Raw genomic sequence first — 13,724 nt, 5'->3', positions numbered from 1 at the left:
AGTGGGGTCCAGAGACAGCCCCATCTCTTATATCAAGCTCTAGCTAGTAGGTATGTGAAGACCCTGCCTCTGTCTGTCAGCTGGGAGACACAAAGCTTCTCTCTTTCTACCCTCTGATGCCTTCTGGCTGCTCTAAGCAAGGTGGGGGTGGGACTCTGTTAACATGTGCCTCCTGGAGCTTCCATTTACCTGGTGCTGCTGTTCTATGAATAGTGGGGCAGCAGGTACTGAGTGTTGGACTCTTGATCTTTCAGGGACCGGTGACCTTCGAAGAGGTGTCTGTGTATTTCACCAGGGAAGAGGGGTCTCTGCTGGACCCCACTCAGAGAGCCCTCTACAGGATGTCATGCAGGAGAAACTATGAGACAGTGACCTTGCTGGGTAAGGAGTCCTGTCCCCTGGGTTATTAGAAGCTGTTGGGGCTCTAAAGAACCTGAGTAGTGATAACTTTATACCTTTATGCATCACACAAGTTTTGACAAGTTTCCTTGTCCCCCTTTTTTTGCCTTATCTCCCATCCACTAGTATAATTTTTGGACATTTGCCTTTTCAGTGCCATCAGTCATTTTAAAATTGCATTTAATGTATCCTTATTGGATACGTTAATAACTACAGTTTTCATGCCGTCCTCATTTTAAGAGGAAAATATGCCACCTGTAGAATTCTAAATTGAGTAAATAGGTGTATGACTCATACATGGCTTGTGTGACAGTCAGATGAGCTCCTCTTTTGATACGAGAGTGTATAATGTTGCAATTCAGGACTCTACGGATGAAGGGAGAACGGAGCCATAGGAGGAGAGGAGAAGGGGGGGAGTAGATAATTCTGGGGTGCCCAGCTATAGGGATGGTGTGTGCAGGATTAGAGCTAAGAAGCAGCAGGGAGGGATGAGGTAGTGAGAAATGAGGAGAGAACACAAGAAGCTCCCAAGGTGCCGGGAGGTGGTGCTGGCTGAGAGTAATGAGAAGAATTGGAGGAGAGTATGGAGGAAGGGCACCAGGAGGTGGGCTGGGTGCGTCAGTGGGAGGGAGGAGAGGTTTGGGGATCTGGGGCTGTCGGGGATCCCAGACCTTTAACCCCAAATCCCTATCCAAGCCTTGTTGCTTTAGAGCAGGGGTAGGCAACCTCTGGCACTCGTGCCGAAGGCGGCACGTGAGCACATTTTCAGTGGCACTCACACTGCCCAGGTCCTGGCTACTGGTCTGGGGCGGGCTCTGCATTTTAATTTAATTTTAAATGAGCTTCTTAAACATTTTAAAAACCTTATTTACTTTATATACTGCAATTGGTTAATTATATATTATAGACTTCTAGAAAGAGGCCTTCTAAAAATGTTAAAATGTATGACTGGCATACGAAACCTTAAATCAGAGTGAATAAATGAAGACTCGGCACACCGCTTCTGAAAGGTTGCCGACCCCTGCTTTAGAGCCTACACTCCAGTTTTATTTCTGTTCAGTTTCACTTCATTTTACGTTTTTTCCTCAACTGTTATTTTAACTCTTGACCTCTCTCTCCCACTTATTGCCCCCTCCCCATATAACTTCCCCATCTCTGTGCACAGCGACCCGGCCGCTGATCCTGAGTCCTTGCTGCATTCCTCCCTCCCATGGCAGGGCCCCTGCCCAGGCACAAATGGGCAGTTTGATGATAATGTCACAGGGTGGTGATGTAGCCTGTACAATTTTTACACCTATAAGATTACATATTGGGGTACAACTTGCCCTGTACATGGCTACTCAAAGTGAATTGTGAAGATGAAATTTGGTGAAACACACAGAAATGTGATTTAATACAGACAGTTATAATTGAAATCGTAGGCAAGGATCAATACACATAACGATCAGTCTAAGATAAGTAGAGTAAAGAGGGTCTTGCACTGTGCATACTTACAAGTTATGGACACCATTGGAAACAGAGATCGAGGGGCAAGGGAGGCCATCAGAAGGGAGGCCCTGCTCCAGTTTACACTGTCTCAGGGACCTGACAAAATGAAAAAATAGTAACTAGGAGAGGTATATGGTAATAGGATGGCTTTATGGTAATAGGTAATGGCTTTATGGTAATAGGATGGCTATATGCTATATCTGCTCTTTTACTCTGACTACAATAATGTCAATAGCTGCCCCAACCCATATGTGGCCTTTGGAAAGTCCATAATTAAGCATCAAACATTAATACTCATGATTTACATCACTTATTTATTAATAATTCCAATATATGAATGAGGCCCAACTGCTGAGATACTGAATAGCAACCTAACTGCTTAAGACCACCCCAAACTTCCTTCTTTCAGAATCCTGTGGCGTGTTGCACCTGTTTGTGGTTCCTCGTTAGTCTCTCAAAATGAGGGTGCAGAATATCTGACCTAGGATTCGCTCCTTAGGCCTATTCTGGTAAATCCCAGACTTCAGCATAATTTATATTCCCACAGAACCTCCACCTAATATAAAGCCCTTAACTGTAGCAAACTTCATAACCCATTTATCTGTGTTCACCTCCTTGCCCCTCCATGCATGTTCCAAGCTAATAAGCAATTCTCTGATAATGATATTTTATCTCTAGCGAGTATAAAATTGCCCACAAGATGTGAGACTAGGTCCTAGATCATAAAATCAGGTCGGTGTCAACAGGTGTGAGAGTCTGTAGAGACTCTTGGCCCCCATTCCCCATCTGCAGCAGCCACAAGCTGTTTTCCCCCTGGGCTCCTTGGATCTTCGAGTCTGTCCCTCCTGAGGTTGCATGTCCCAGTTCTTGTTTCTTACATTCTCCTTTTCTGGAAGAATTAGAGGCTGTTGCTCCTGAATTTTAGTGTTTAATTCCCCAACCGTCTCCACACACTGGCGGAGTTTAATTCTCCCTCCCATTACACTTGAATCACTAGATTTCCAAATTCCACAACATGTGCTTTTGTGATGTCACAGTTCTGGGGTAGAGAAGCCTTTGTCCTGCCTCCATGGTCTGCTCAAGGAATGGCCTCTCGGGTATCAGATCTCTATCCAGTCCCTCTCTGTGGGTAGGGACCCACATGCCTCTCCTTTTTGACCAGGTTTGAGGATTGCAGCTTCTCCTACACTATGTTCACTTGACTAACCTCCAGTTCCTGTGCTTTGCTTTCTCACCAAGGGCTGTGAGCAGTGTGTGTGTGATAGAGGTGGGAATTTTGGTGATACTTGTATGATGCCAATACACACCTCAGTTTCCCACTCTGATTGGTATTGCTATGATTAGAAAGAGCAGGAGACATGAGTTGTTTCGTCATGTAGCTGTCATGGGGTGATATGAATGGGTCATTAAGGACTGGCTGGGACTAACCTACATCAATGGAATACCCGACAGAGACAAGGGAATAATTGTCACCTGTCCACGGGAGGATCTCCTCTTGCCTGAGTGAAGCATACATGGACTCGTTATGTTTTTGGGAGCAGGAAGAAATGGGCTCGCAGACACAGGGAGCTCTGCCGGAGCGAAGACAAATGGACAGATACAGTGAAAGGAAACCAAACTGTTTTCTACAGCAGCGTGGCTCAAGGGCATTGGCCAGTATGGACTATATTGTCTTCTTTGCTTCTCTGTCCTAATCTAAAGACTTTCAATGCTGTGTTTTGGTTGACTAGTACACCCTGCTCTGTTTTAAAAGTCTGCCCAGTGTCACAGCAAAAACTTGCTGAGGTGCATCGAACCATGAATGAGGAACATTCTCTGAACAGGAGTGTCATTCAGCTGGACCTGCTGGCAGAGATCACAGATGTTGTCAGATGCTACCTGTGTGGTGCTCCGCTCTGTTCAATGTTGATATCACTCGGCTGCTTGCGGGTGTTCCCTATGTGCTGTCCCAGCTCTTCAAAGATAGCTGACACAGCAGACCCGAAGAGAACCCCCAGTGACCACAGAGTCTAGTAAGGTACGAAGGCACTTCGGCCAGGTTTATTATCAAACGAAGCACAATAATAATTCCCTCTAGATTTTTACTCTATAGGACATAGTACGAGTATGTGCCCCCTGGCAATGGACTCAGCTCAGTCAGTGGCGGGACTTTCCACTGCCCCCTCGGCTGGACAAAGACACCGCCCCAGGGATGCATTCTTATACACAGGTACAAACAAGTTACACATCACTCCTGACGTATTGAGGTGCAACCCCTCTACGTAGCAAGGTGCAACCCCTCTACGCAGTAAGGTGACGCCTCTCACCTTGTACAGGTTGGTTGGAACAAAACTCTATCCATCATATTACCCTTTTGGCCCTGTCATTGGGGTGGCTCAGCCTATTCCTTGTTATCTGTGTGGAGTGTACAAGTATGCAAATGTTCTGATATCTGGTGTTCAGTACCTTTTAGATATGTCTCTTTTTGCAGCTTCAGCCCTTTCCTTGCCAGCTTCTGTGAGCAGGGCCTGCCTTTAGCTCACAGCTTAACTTTGCTTTATGTTAGCAAAGTCTTGACCATTACTTTACCTCAGGCCTCAGGCCTCATGCCGGGTCTTTGATACCGAGGTTTATATCTTAGGGCCTCCTCTTACTACAACAGATTGACATAGGAGTATTGAAACCAGAGGCTCAGTCTCAGGTGTTGAAGCTACATGGCTTATCCTTGTGGAAGAGTGGGAACCCTTAGGGGTGTAGTGCACTCAAGGGGCACCTCCCAAGGACTGTTTAAGAGCCAGGGCATTGCACAGATCCTTTGGATCCGTGCAAGTGTCATTGTGCCTTATGGGGAAAAGACATAAAGCAAGAAAAGCATCAAAATGCATATTTACCATCAGTCCTCTTGGCAATCCCCGATCATTTCCAAAGTGTATTAAAAAACCTTCTTTAAAAGCTTACATCTGGGTTATCAGGTCATGGCAGTTTGTAGCCCCAAAAGACCCCCCTCGGTCAGCTCAAACTCAGCTGTTTCTCCCCAAAAAGTCTGTCTGTCTTCTCCAGTCTCCTGAAAGAGGTAAAATCCATCACTGGCCCTTTCTGTGTGGGGCAAAGCTTCAGAAGATGGAGTTCTGTATAACCAGCCTTGAGATCCAGCCTTAGTGACACCAGATTGCACAGGAAAGCCATCCCTCAACCTCACCAGTATCATCTGGCCCATCTCAGCATCACAGTCTGTGACGTATTCATGCTTTCAAGGGCTGGCTCAAAGATACAGATAACAGTCATAAGTAGGACCAGTGTTTGCTGGCAACAAAAACAGAGTAATTGACAAGCATGAGCAATATATAATCCTTTACAGCCCAAAAGTGCATTGGGAGTGGGGACAGGAGCCAGCTGTGTGGGGAAGGTGGGGCTCAGACACTGTGCATTGAGAGCCTAGAGCCTGCTGTGTGCTGGGGAGATGGGATATGAACCAGCTGTGTGCAGGGGTGATGAGCAAGGGAGAAGTTCTGTTGACGCAGTCGAGAGCAGGTGCGAGCGCTGTCTGCTCTACAGCATGATGAGGGTGCCCAGCGTCCCACTGCCAGGTGCCCCGCCTCCCAAAGGGAAGCTCCAGAGTGTTTTTTCTGAACCCAGACTTGTTTGAGGAGGGAAGAAATTGGCAGCAAGTCTCAAAAGCAGCCAGTCCCCAGCCTCTGCCTTGTTCCCTGGGGAGGAGTCAGGTGTCTCCAGGCAGAAATCTGGGGTTTGTGACCCTGCATCCCCACCCACCCTCTGATCAGCTATTCTGGATATGAAGGGTGATTCCAGAAATGAAGAGTAATTTCGGGGGAAATGCAGTAATAGCGGCAATTTCCGGAAAACACTGACCCTAGTCATAACATTAAATACAATAGTCTCAAGATGTATGCCAGTGTTCATCAGATCTGTCCCTCTGCCTTCACATAGTTCACTCTGCTGGTGGGTTCCACCTCTTCCCCCATCTGTGTCTGTCTTGTCTATTTAGATTGTAAATTCTTCAGGGCATGGGTCATCTTCTATACTGGGTTTGTGCTGTGCCTAGCACAACAGGGGCCCACGGTTAGTTGGCTCTTGGGCGCTAAGGTCATGAATATGATTTATAAGAATAATAACTGTCCCGCCACTTTGAGCCAAGGAAGCCGGCCTTGGGGTGTTATGTCTTAAAAATGAGCTGGGGTTATAACCATGGAATATTCCTTGTGACAAGTATCCCACAAATTCCACGGACCTCCCTTGTTTTCTTCGTCTTCCCAGGGTTTCCATTTTCGAAACCTGATGTGATCTCACAGCTGGATTGAGGGGAACAGCCGTGGGTCTCAGACCTCTATGGCTCTGAAAAAAAGTGCTCCCAAGAGCTATGTGAACAAGGGGAGGAATTTAGTGAACCATCTCAAAAACTGTCCATGAATAAAGGAAACCTTTGGGATGCCCCACGGCCGGTGCTACATTAAGGCAAACTAGGCAGTTGCCTGGAATGCCAAAAAGCGGTGCCCCAATTTTTTTTACAGTGTTCCTGGGCTGGGCTGCCGGCGGCACGCTGACACATGCGGCTCAGACTCCCTCTCCCAGTGCAGCAGCCACTCCATGCAATTATTGTCATTGCCAGTGGGGGTACTGGTGGCTGGGCAGAGATCCGCGGCTTAGCACTCACATGGCACAAGCCCGGCGACGGGCACAACAGCAGGGTTTCGGCCCAGCCTCCACCAGAGGTGAAAGTAAGGCGGTCCGATCCAGTACGGCGTACCAGCAAGAGCTAGTACGCCGTGCCAGACCGCACCAGCTTCTATGGTCCGGATTAAAAGGGCTCTGGGCTCCCTGTAACGGCTGGTACCTCCGATCCCTTTAAATCCTGCCCGCAGCTTCGGCGGCTGGGCTGGGGCTGGGATTTAAAGGGCTCAGAGATTCCCGCTGCTGAGCAAAATTGGCATGTTATGAGGTAGTGCCTTTGAGGGACAGGTGTCTGTTTATGTCATCCAGTCATCATGTCCTAGGTCTTCGGAGGGAGGGGGAGGGTTTCCATCCTGCTTTCATTGGATCAAAGTCAAAGATTATTCTCACAGGGAAGTTAGTAGGCATTTAGAGCAGATGAGCATACCAGCACAGAGAGCACTTGGCAACCATTTGAGAGTGTATGACCTATTTAGTTAGAATATGGAACTTTTCATTCAAATTGAGTTTGTACCATTTGATGTTTTTAATCATTCAGAGGTGCATGGCTGGTTGGACAGAATGGGTTTTGCAGCACTCCCAGTCAGATTTTAATATGGAAGAAGGAAGGACGGAAGGAAGTATACATGACTAAAAAGAATGTATTTCTGATTACAATCAACATTGCTTAATTTTAAGGGAAAGTCATCTTGATCTCTTAATCAATATTTACGTCAAACAGTTGATGAAATTCAAATAGTGACTTATAGTAAGTGACATGTATTCTCTATCCTTTACTTTTAAAAGTGAACATGAAAAAGAACTGATAAGAATAAAATTTCATTTTTTTTCCTTTTCCGTTGATGCAGCCTCATGGCAGATAAAAAAAAATTGTCTGAGGCAAAATTTCGTAAGCGGAAAGCTGATAAGCAAAATGAAGGAAAAAAGCAAGAAGGTTTGTTTCTGAAATATCTCCATCCACTGGCCAGAGATGAAGGTAGTTCAATGCCAAAGGATCAAGCAGAGATAGAGGTGGGGATGGGAGTTTCACAAGCTGAAGAAAAGTTTGAAGAACATACTCTGAATATTGAAGAGGAATCAAATGAACCATACGAGGATTAAAACTTGGAAGACTGTGAAAGCAAAAATGTCACTCGTTTGAATTTGAGCTTTAGTGATCCTGCTACTTGGGCCAAATGTGATGATCAAGTCTGACAAATTCTGGTGGAACATGGGCCAGAACAAGTTCAGCAGTTCAATTTTCCCAAAGATAGTAAGCAAAGAAAATTCTTGACAATTCATTACAAACATAGACTTGTCAATGGAGAAGAAATGCCCCATCAGTGGCTGCAGTATTCCACATCAAGTGATTCTGTCTTTTGTTTCTGCTGCAAGTTGTTTGGCAGTAGTACTATTGGCACATCAGCTCTTTCTGAAAAAGGCTCAAGAGACTGGAAGAACATGTCTGAAATTCTTTCACGACACGAGAAAAGCAGTGAACATTTGACAAATGTTCAAACATGGAAGGAACTTGAACTGCAATTGAAATACAAGAGAACAATTGATGAAGAACATTTGCGCTTGATTAAGCAAGAAGAAAAGTATTGGCAGCAAATACTAAAACGTCTGATTGCTTTGGTCAGAGTTCTTGGTATGCAAAACCTGACCTTTTGGGGCACACATGACAAACTGCACACTTCTGATAATGGGAACTTCCTCAAATTTGTCGAATAGCTGTCTTTGTTTGACCCACTTATGGAAGAGCATCTTCGCGGGATTAAGGAGCGGGAGATGCATGTACATTACCTAGGGAAAGACATACAGATTGAGCTTATTCAGCTTCTCTCCAATGCCATCAAACAAAAAATCCTAGCATCTGCTCGTGCTGCAAAATACTTTTCGATCATTCTAGATTGTACACCAGATGCGGGCCATGTTGAACAAATGACCATGATCATTCAGTTTGTGGATAGGCCTACTTCAGAGACTGAGAATGAGACTGAATCAGTATGCATAAAGGAACACTTCTTGGGATTTGTGTCGCTTACGGAGACAACTGGAGCTGGTATGACAGAAACTATTCTTCACCAGTTAGAAGAGATGTCACTGCCTATAGAAAACTTGCGTGGTCAAGGCTACGACAATGGGAGCAATATGAAAGGGAAAGAAAATGGTGTCCAGCGAAGAATTTTGGATATTAATCCACGAGCCTTTATTGTTCCTTGCAGTGCACATTCATTGAATTTTGTTGTTAATGATGCTGCAGAGTGTTGCTTGGAGGCAACCACCTTCTTTGATTTAGTTCATCGTGTTTATGTGTATGTCTCAGCTTCTGCACATCACTGGGAAGTTCTAACATGCCACGTATCTAATCTCACAGTTAAACCATTGAGTGAAACAAGATGGGAAAGTCTAATTGATGCCTTGAAACCTCTTTGCTATCAGCTTGGTGACATCTATGATGCTCTGATAGACATCTATGAAGACACTACTCTGACAGGATCATCTGGCAATATGTCATGAGTTGATGCAAAGGCTCTTGCAAAAGCCATTTCTAGTTTCAAGTTTCTTGTTTCTCTTGTTTTGTGGTATGACATATTGTTTGAGATCAACATGACTAGCAAACAACTTCAGGCAAAAGAATTCAACATATGTGATGCCATTAATCAACTTGGAGAAACCAAGAAGTTTCTTGTGGGCCGCAGAAGTGACACAGCCTTTGAGAAAACGTTGGCAGACGCAGGTGAACTTGCGGAGGAGTTGGATGTACCGGCACTTTTTGAACCAGATCCAATCCGTATTAGAAAGAAGAGGAAGCAGTTCCCATATGAAGCAGATGGCGAACCTATTTATAATCCGAAAGAAAAATTCAAAGTGAACTTTTACTTTGCAGTCATCGACGCAGCAATACATTTGGTTAAAGAAAGATTCACATTGATGCAGCAAATTAGTTCAGTATTTGGCTTCATATATGATGTTTACAGTTTGCAAAATAAAACACCAAAGCAAATTATGGAACATTGCTTGAATCTGGAGCAAGCTTTGCAACATGGTGGATCCAAAGATATTGATGCCTTTGACTTGTGCAGTGAATTGCAAGCTATTGCAAGACAGGTCCAAAGGAGTTCATCACCGCAAGATGTATTGAACTTCATATGGGAAAATAAGCTGACAGATAGTGTCCCTAACATAGTTATTGCTCTTCGCATCCTCTTGACTCTCCCAGTTTCTGTGGCCAGTGGTGAGCAAAGCTTCTCGAAGCTCAAGTTGATAAAAACATACATGCGAACATCAATGTTACAACAAAGAGTTGTTGGCCTATCTACCTTGTCAATAGAACATGACCTTGCTCACAGCATTGAGTTGGAGGAACTTGTTTCTAAATTTGCTAAACTTAAAGTGCAGAAACATAAATTCTAAATTATAACATTACTCTGTGACAGTGTATTGTGTATAATGTATGTGAGTTATTTTGAGGGGGTGGCGCAAGGTGGAAGTTTTGCCTAAGGCACAAAATATCCTTGCACCGGCCCTGGGATGCCCTACAAAGACTTTCCAAGTTGTGAGCTCTCCAAGTTCAGGATTGTTTCCTGCAGATGAGGAATCATTAGGCAGATGTCATTCAAGGCTTCCCACCTATCCTGACTGACAGTTGGCATCAGGTCCCTCCCCAATCTCACTTTCCCCTGGTGAGCTGCATGCCCATAACTGATCCCTTCCTCTCTCTCCTTTGGGGAAAATCAGCTCCTGATAGGTTTAATCTGTCCCACACATATTTTGGCTTGTTCACACCTTTTCCCATTCCTCTCTCTGAGATTTCCTTTCTCTCCAGCACAGGGAGTGACCTAATGTCTGGATTCTCTCTGTCTCCCATCAGGTGATGAGATGGTGTGTGAGAACAAGGAGAATCCCCAGCAAGAAGATGCTGAGCAAGTAGAACTACCTGGGATGTTATCAGGAATATCCAAAGGGAAAGTTTCCAGGAGTTGTGCACTCCCAGAAAAAGCAAAAGCCTGTGAGACTAAGCACAGGCCAGAGGAAAACTTCAGTAGCTACTCAGACCTTATTACACTTGAGAGCATCAACTTGGAAGAGACACGCTACACAGGCCATGAGTGTGGGAAAAGCTTCAATGAGAGCTCAGACCTTCTCACACATCAGAGAATCCACAGTGGAGAGAAACCCTATATGTGCTCTGAGTGTGGGAACAGCTTCAGTCGGAGCTCACAACTTATCAGACATAGGACCATCCACACAGGAGAGACACCCTACACATGCTCTGAGTGCAGGAAAAGGTTCAATCGGAACTCAAGCCTTGTTAGACATCAGAAAACCCACACAGGAGAAAAACCCTACAAGTGCTCTGAGTGTGAGAAACGCTTCAGTTATAACTCAGTCTTCATCTGGCATCAGCGAATCCAAACAGAAGAGACACCCTACGCATGCTCTGTGTGTGGGAAAAGCTTCAACCAGGGCTCAAGCCTTATTAGACATCAGCAAATCCATGCTGGATGGACACCCTACACATGCTCGGAGTGTGGGAAATGCTTCATGGCTCATTCAGCCCTCAACACACATGAGAGAATCCACACAGGAAAGAGACCTTACATGTGCTCTGTGTGTGGGGAAAGCTTCAATCAGAGCTCAAACCTTATCAGACATCGGACAATCCACATAGGAGAGACACCGTACATGTGCGCTAAGTGTGGGAAGAGTTTTAAGCAGAGCTCTTCCCTGATCACACATCAGACAATCCACACAGGGTAGGTGCCCTACACATGCTCTGAGTCTGGGGAATGCTTCAGTTTTAGCTCAGCTCTCATCAGAGAATCCGCAGTGGAGAGACGTCCTACACGTGCTGTGAGTGTGGGAAAAGCTTCAGTCGGAGCTCAAACCTTGTTAGACGTAAGAAAATCCACATATGAGAGAATTGTAATAAATGCCTTGATTCCTGCTGGCCAAAGATTGTTTTTAAAAAAATCACAATTGCGAATTCCCACAGAGCGACCTTTGCACCATCTTCACCGTGGTCTCTCAGCTCTCCTAGATGAGTTCCCTGCTTCTGCCTTTTGCAGCTCCCTGTTCTTTATTCCCCATCACTATCCCAATCCCCCTGTTGTTCAGTTGGTTAGGTCAATATTTTTTCTAAAGGGCTGAGAAGACTAGTCTCTAGTAAATGGCTTGAAACTAAGCAAAATACCCGTGCATTTGACTATCAAAGCAGTTGTGGCCCAGGCCCTGCAGGAGGTGACTCCTGAAGAGATCGCCTTCCTAATCAGGTGCATGTTGCCTATTATTTGGGAAATGCAATTCCTATCTAGTTAGGGATGGGGGAAATGGAAGGGATGTTTCTGTTCAGCTCACCCGTGGGAGATGCTACAAATATGTAGAAAATGAAATCTGTGTTGAATGTGACATAGCTGCAGAAAGAGACCTATTTTCAATAGATACCTGACATTTGGTGCTTTACAGGGATTCTAAGCCTCACCTGAATTTAGTCCCTAATTTAAATCTGTGCCACCAGATTAAAGAAATAAAAGGGCATATTTGGGGGAGTTATATCTCACTATCACTATTGATACGTTGTGTAGTTGGTGAAGAATTCTACACCAGAGACGTGTAAAATTACTCTAAGAAAGGTCAAAGATTTGACAAGAATTCAGGTAGAAATTGTAGGTTTTGGTTTTCACCCTAGAGATGGAAGCTATGGTGACCTGTGGCCCAGGTAAACTATTTTTCGAACGCTGCACCCTAGTTAAGTGGCATTAGTCACACTCCTAGAGGATACCATGATTAAATTGGGAACAACTGTCTTTTACCATCTGGCTCCAAAGTTTCATGAAGCACAGAGAGAAACAGCTGATTCCTTCAGAGACATTCCACGCCTCTGGGTCCCAATCTGGCTGCCTTGTTGGACAAGAAGCACTTCCATGCTGGGCAAATGATGGTAGCCAATGAGGGAATGTATCAGATTCCAAGTTCAGACTGCAGGATACATGAATGCTGAGTCCTGACTCCATGGTTTGGTCTCTTAGTTTTGCTATTAAGTTTTATGCATTTGTATCACTTCTCCACCTGCTGCTACTTTGAAAGATTAGAAAATGTGAAAATAGAGCACAAGTGTTTTTTTCTCATGATGCAACCTTCCCAAGTAGCGTGAGAGCCCTTCCACCTACACTTGTGGGAGAAGACCCAGGGCAAAATGAACTCACATAAGTGGAAGGCTCTTCGGTTATTGTAGAATGTGACTTCACACAAAACTCAATGGTGGAAATGGGAATTAAGAGAAAACTGCCCTATAGGTTTATATTTTGTAATCTTTGAATAAGTTGTTACCAGCGACAATGAAATTAAACATGAAGTTAATTAGTGTAAAGTAAGAGGCTGATTATGTGATAACTTTCAGTGTTACAATATAATTCAGATTTTCTTCTAGTTCTCTCCCCACCCCTCCTACTATATCGAAAATGGTGGCTAATCCTGAAAAGTAAAACCTCACTCCAAAGAAATTAGAGTGGAGGAACATGTGAGAGAAATAGTATGTATGAAAATAGACCCCTAGTGTAGACTGTAATTATATCTATTTCAAATGGAATTTATTTTGATAAACTTTAAAATAAATATTCTGTGAAGAGGAAAATTGCTTGAGTCAAGATGTGTAAACTTCTGCTGAGTTAGAGGGTAACAGCCACAGAGTTCGCCAATTTGCTTGTTTGCTAAACAAAGACACATCTTACAGGAGAGGTCAGCATTTAAAATGGTGATGGATGCATGATGATTGATTTTTGCAACCAGTTATTTTTATGGGTGCTCAAACCCCTTTTCCTTTTGAGGAGGCCAGCTGTTTAGAGCCCAGCTGTTTAACCCTCAGGCCTGGCCATGGAAGCCTCTCTGTAACTGGCCTTTGTTTCTTTCATGTTTGATACCTTTGGGGTTCACACATCCACACTACATGTGGTTTACGACAGCAGATACTTTGAGAAAACTACCGGGTTAAATCGGGCTATTCCAAACTGACGTTGGCCCAAACTCTGCCTCACTTCATCTAGAGTGGGACATGTCTGTATCAAAGGATTAGTTCACACCTGATTTTCCCAGAGACCTCGCGGGAGGCATGGTAAGGTGGAGTAAGCTGGAATCCACAACAATAAAGTAAAAGGTAAGGGTGGGAGTCCAGCTTTCAGATCAAC

At 44.6% G+C, this 13,724-nt stretch overlaps 1 protein-coding gene and 1 pseudogene across 1 annotated transcript; both read left to right on the top strand.

Annotated features, from left to right (window-relative positions):
- Positions 1-366: 366 nt before the first annotated feature.
- On the top strand, positions 367-13,174 carry LOC127046896 (zinc finger protein 79-like). Its single transcript, XM_050944543.1, has 2 exons — positions 367-381; positions 10,412-13,174. Exon 2 carries the CDS (start codon positions 10,420-10,422, stop codon positions 11,299-11,301), a length of 882 nt encoding a protein of 293 aa, XP_050800500.1. The 5' UTR covers positions 367-381; positions 10,412-10,419; the 3' UTR covers positions 11,302-13,174.
- LOC127046700 (zinc finger MYM-type protein 1-like) lies at positions 5,148-13,174 on the top strand (annotated as a pseudogene).
- Positions 13,175-13,724: the final 550 nt, after the last annotated feature.

The sequence above is a fragment of the Gopherus flavomarginatus genome, chromosome 1 (genome assembly GCF_025201925.1).
Source record: "Gopherus flavomarginatus isolate rGopFla2 chromosome 1, rGopFla2.mat.asm, whole genome shotgun sequence".
Classification (NCBI taxonomy): Eukaryota; Metazoa; Chordata; order Testudines; family Testudinidae; genus Gopherus; species Gopherus flavomarginatus.
This window is presented reverse-complemented; position numbering and strand designations above follow the sequence as displayed.

Coding starts and splice junctions, on each gene's coding strand:
- LOC127046896 (XM_050944543.1), top strand. CDS start 10,420: ATGGTGTGTGAGAACAAGGAGAATCCCCAGCAAGAAGATGCTGAGCAA.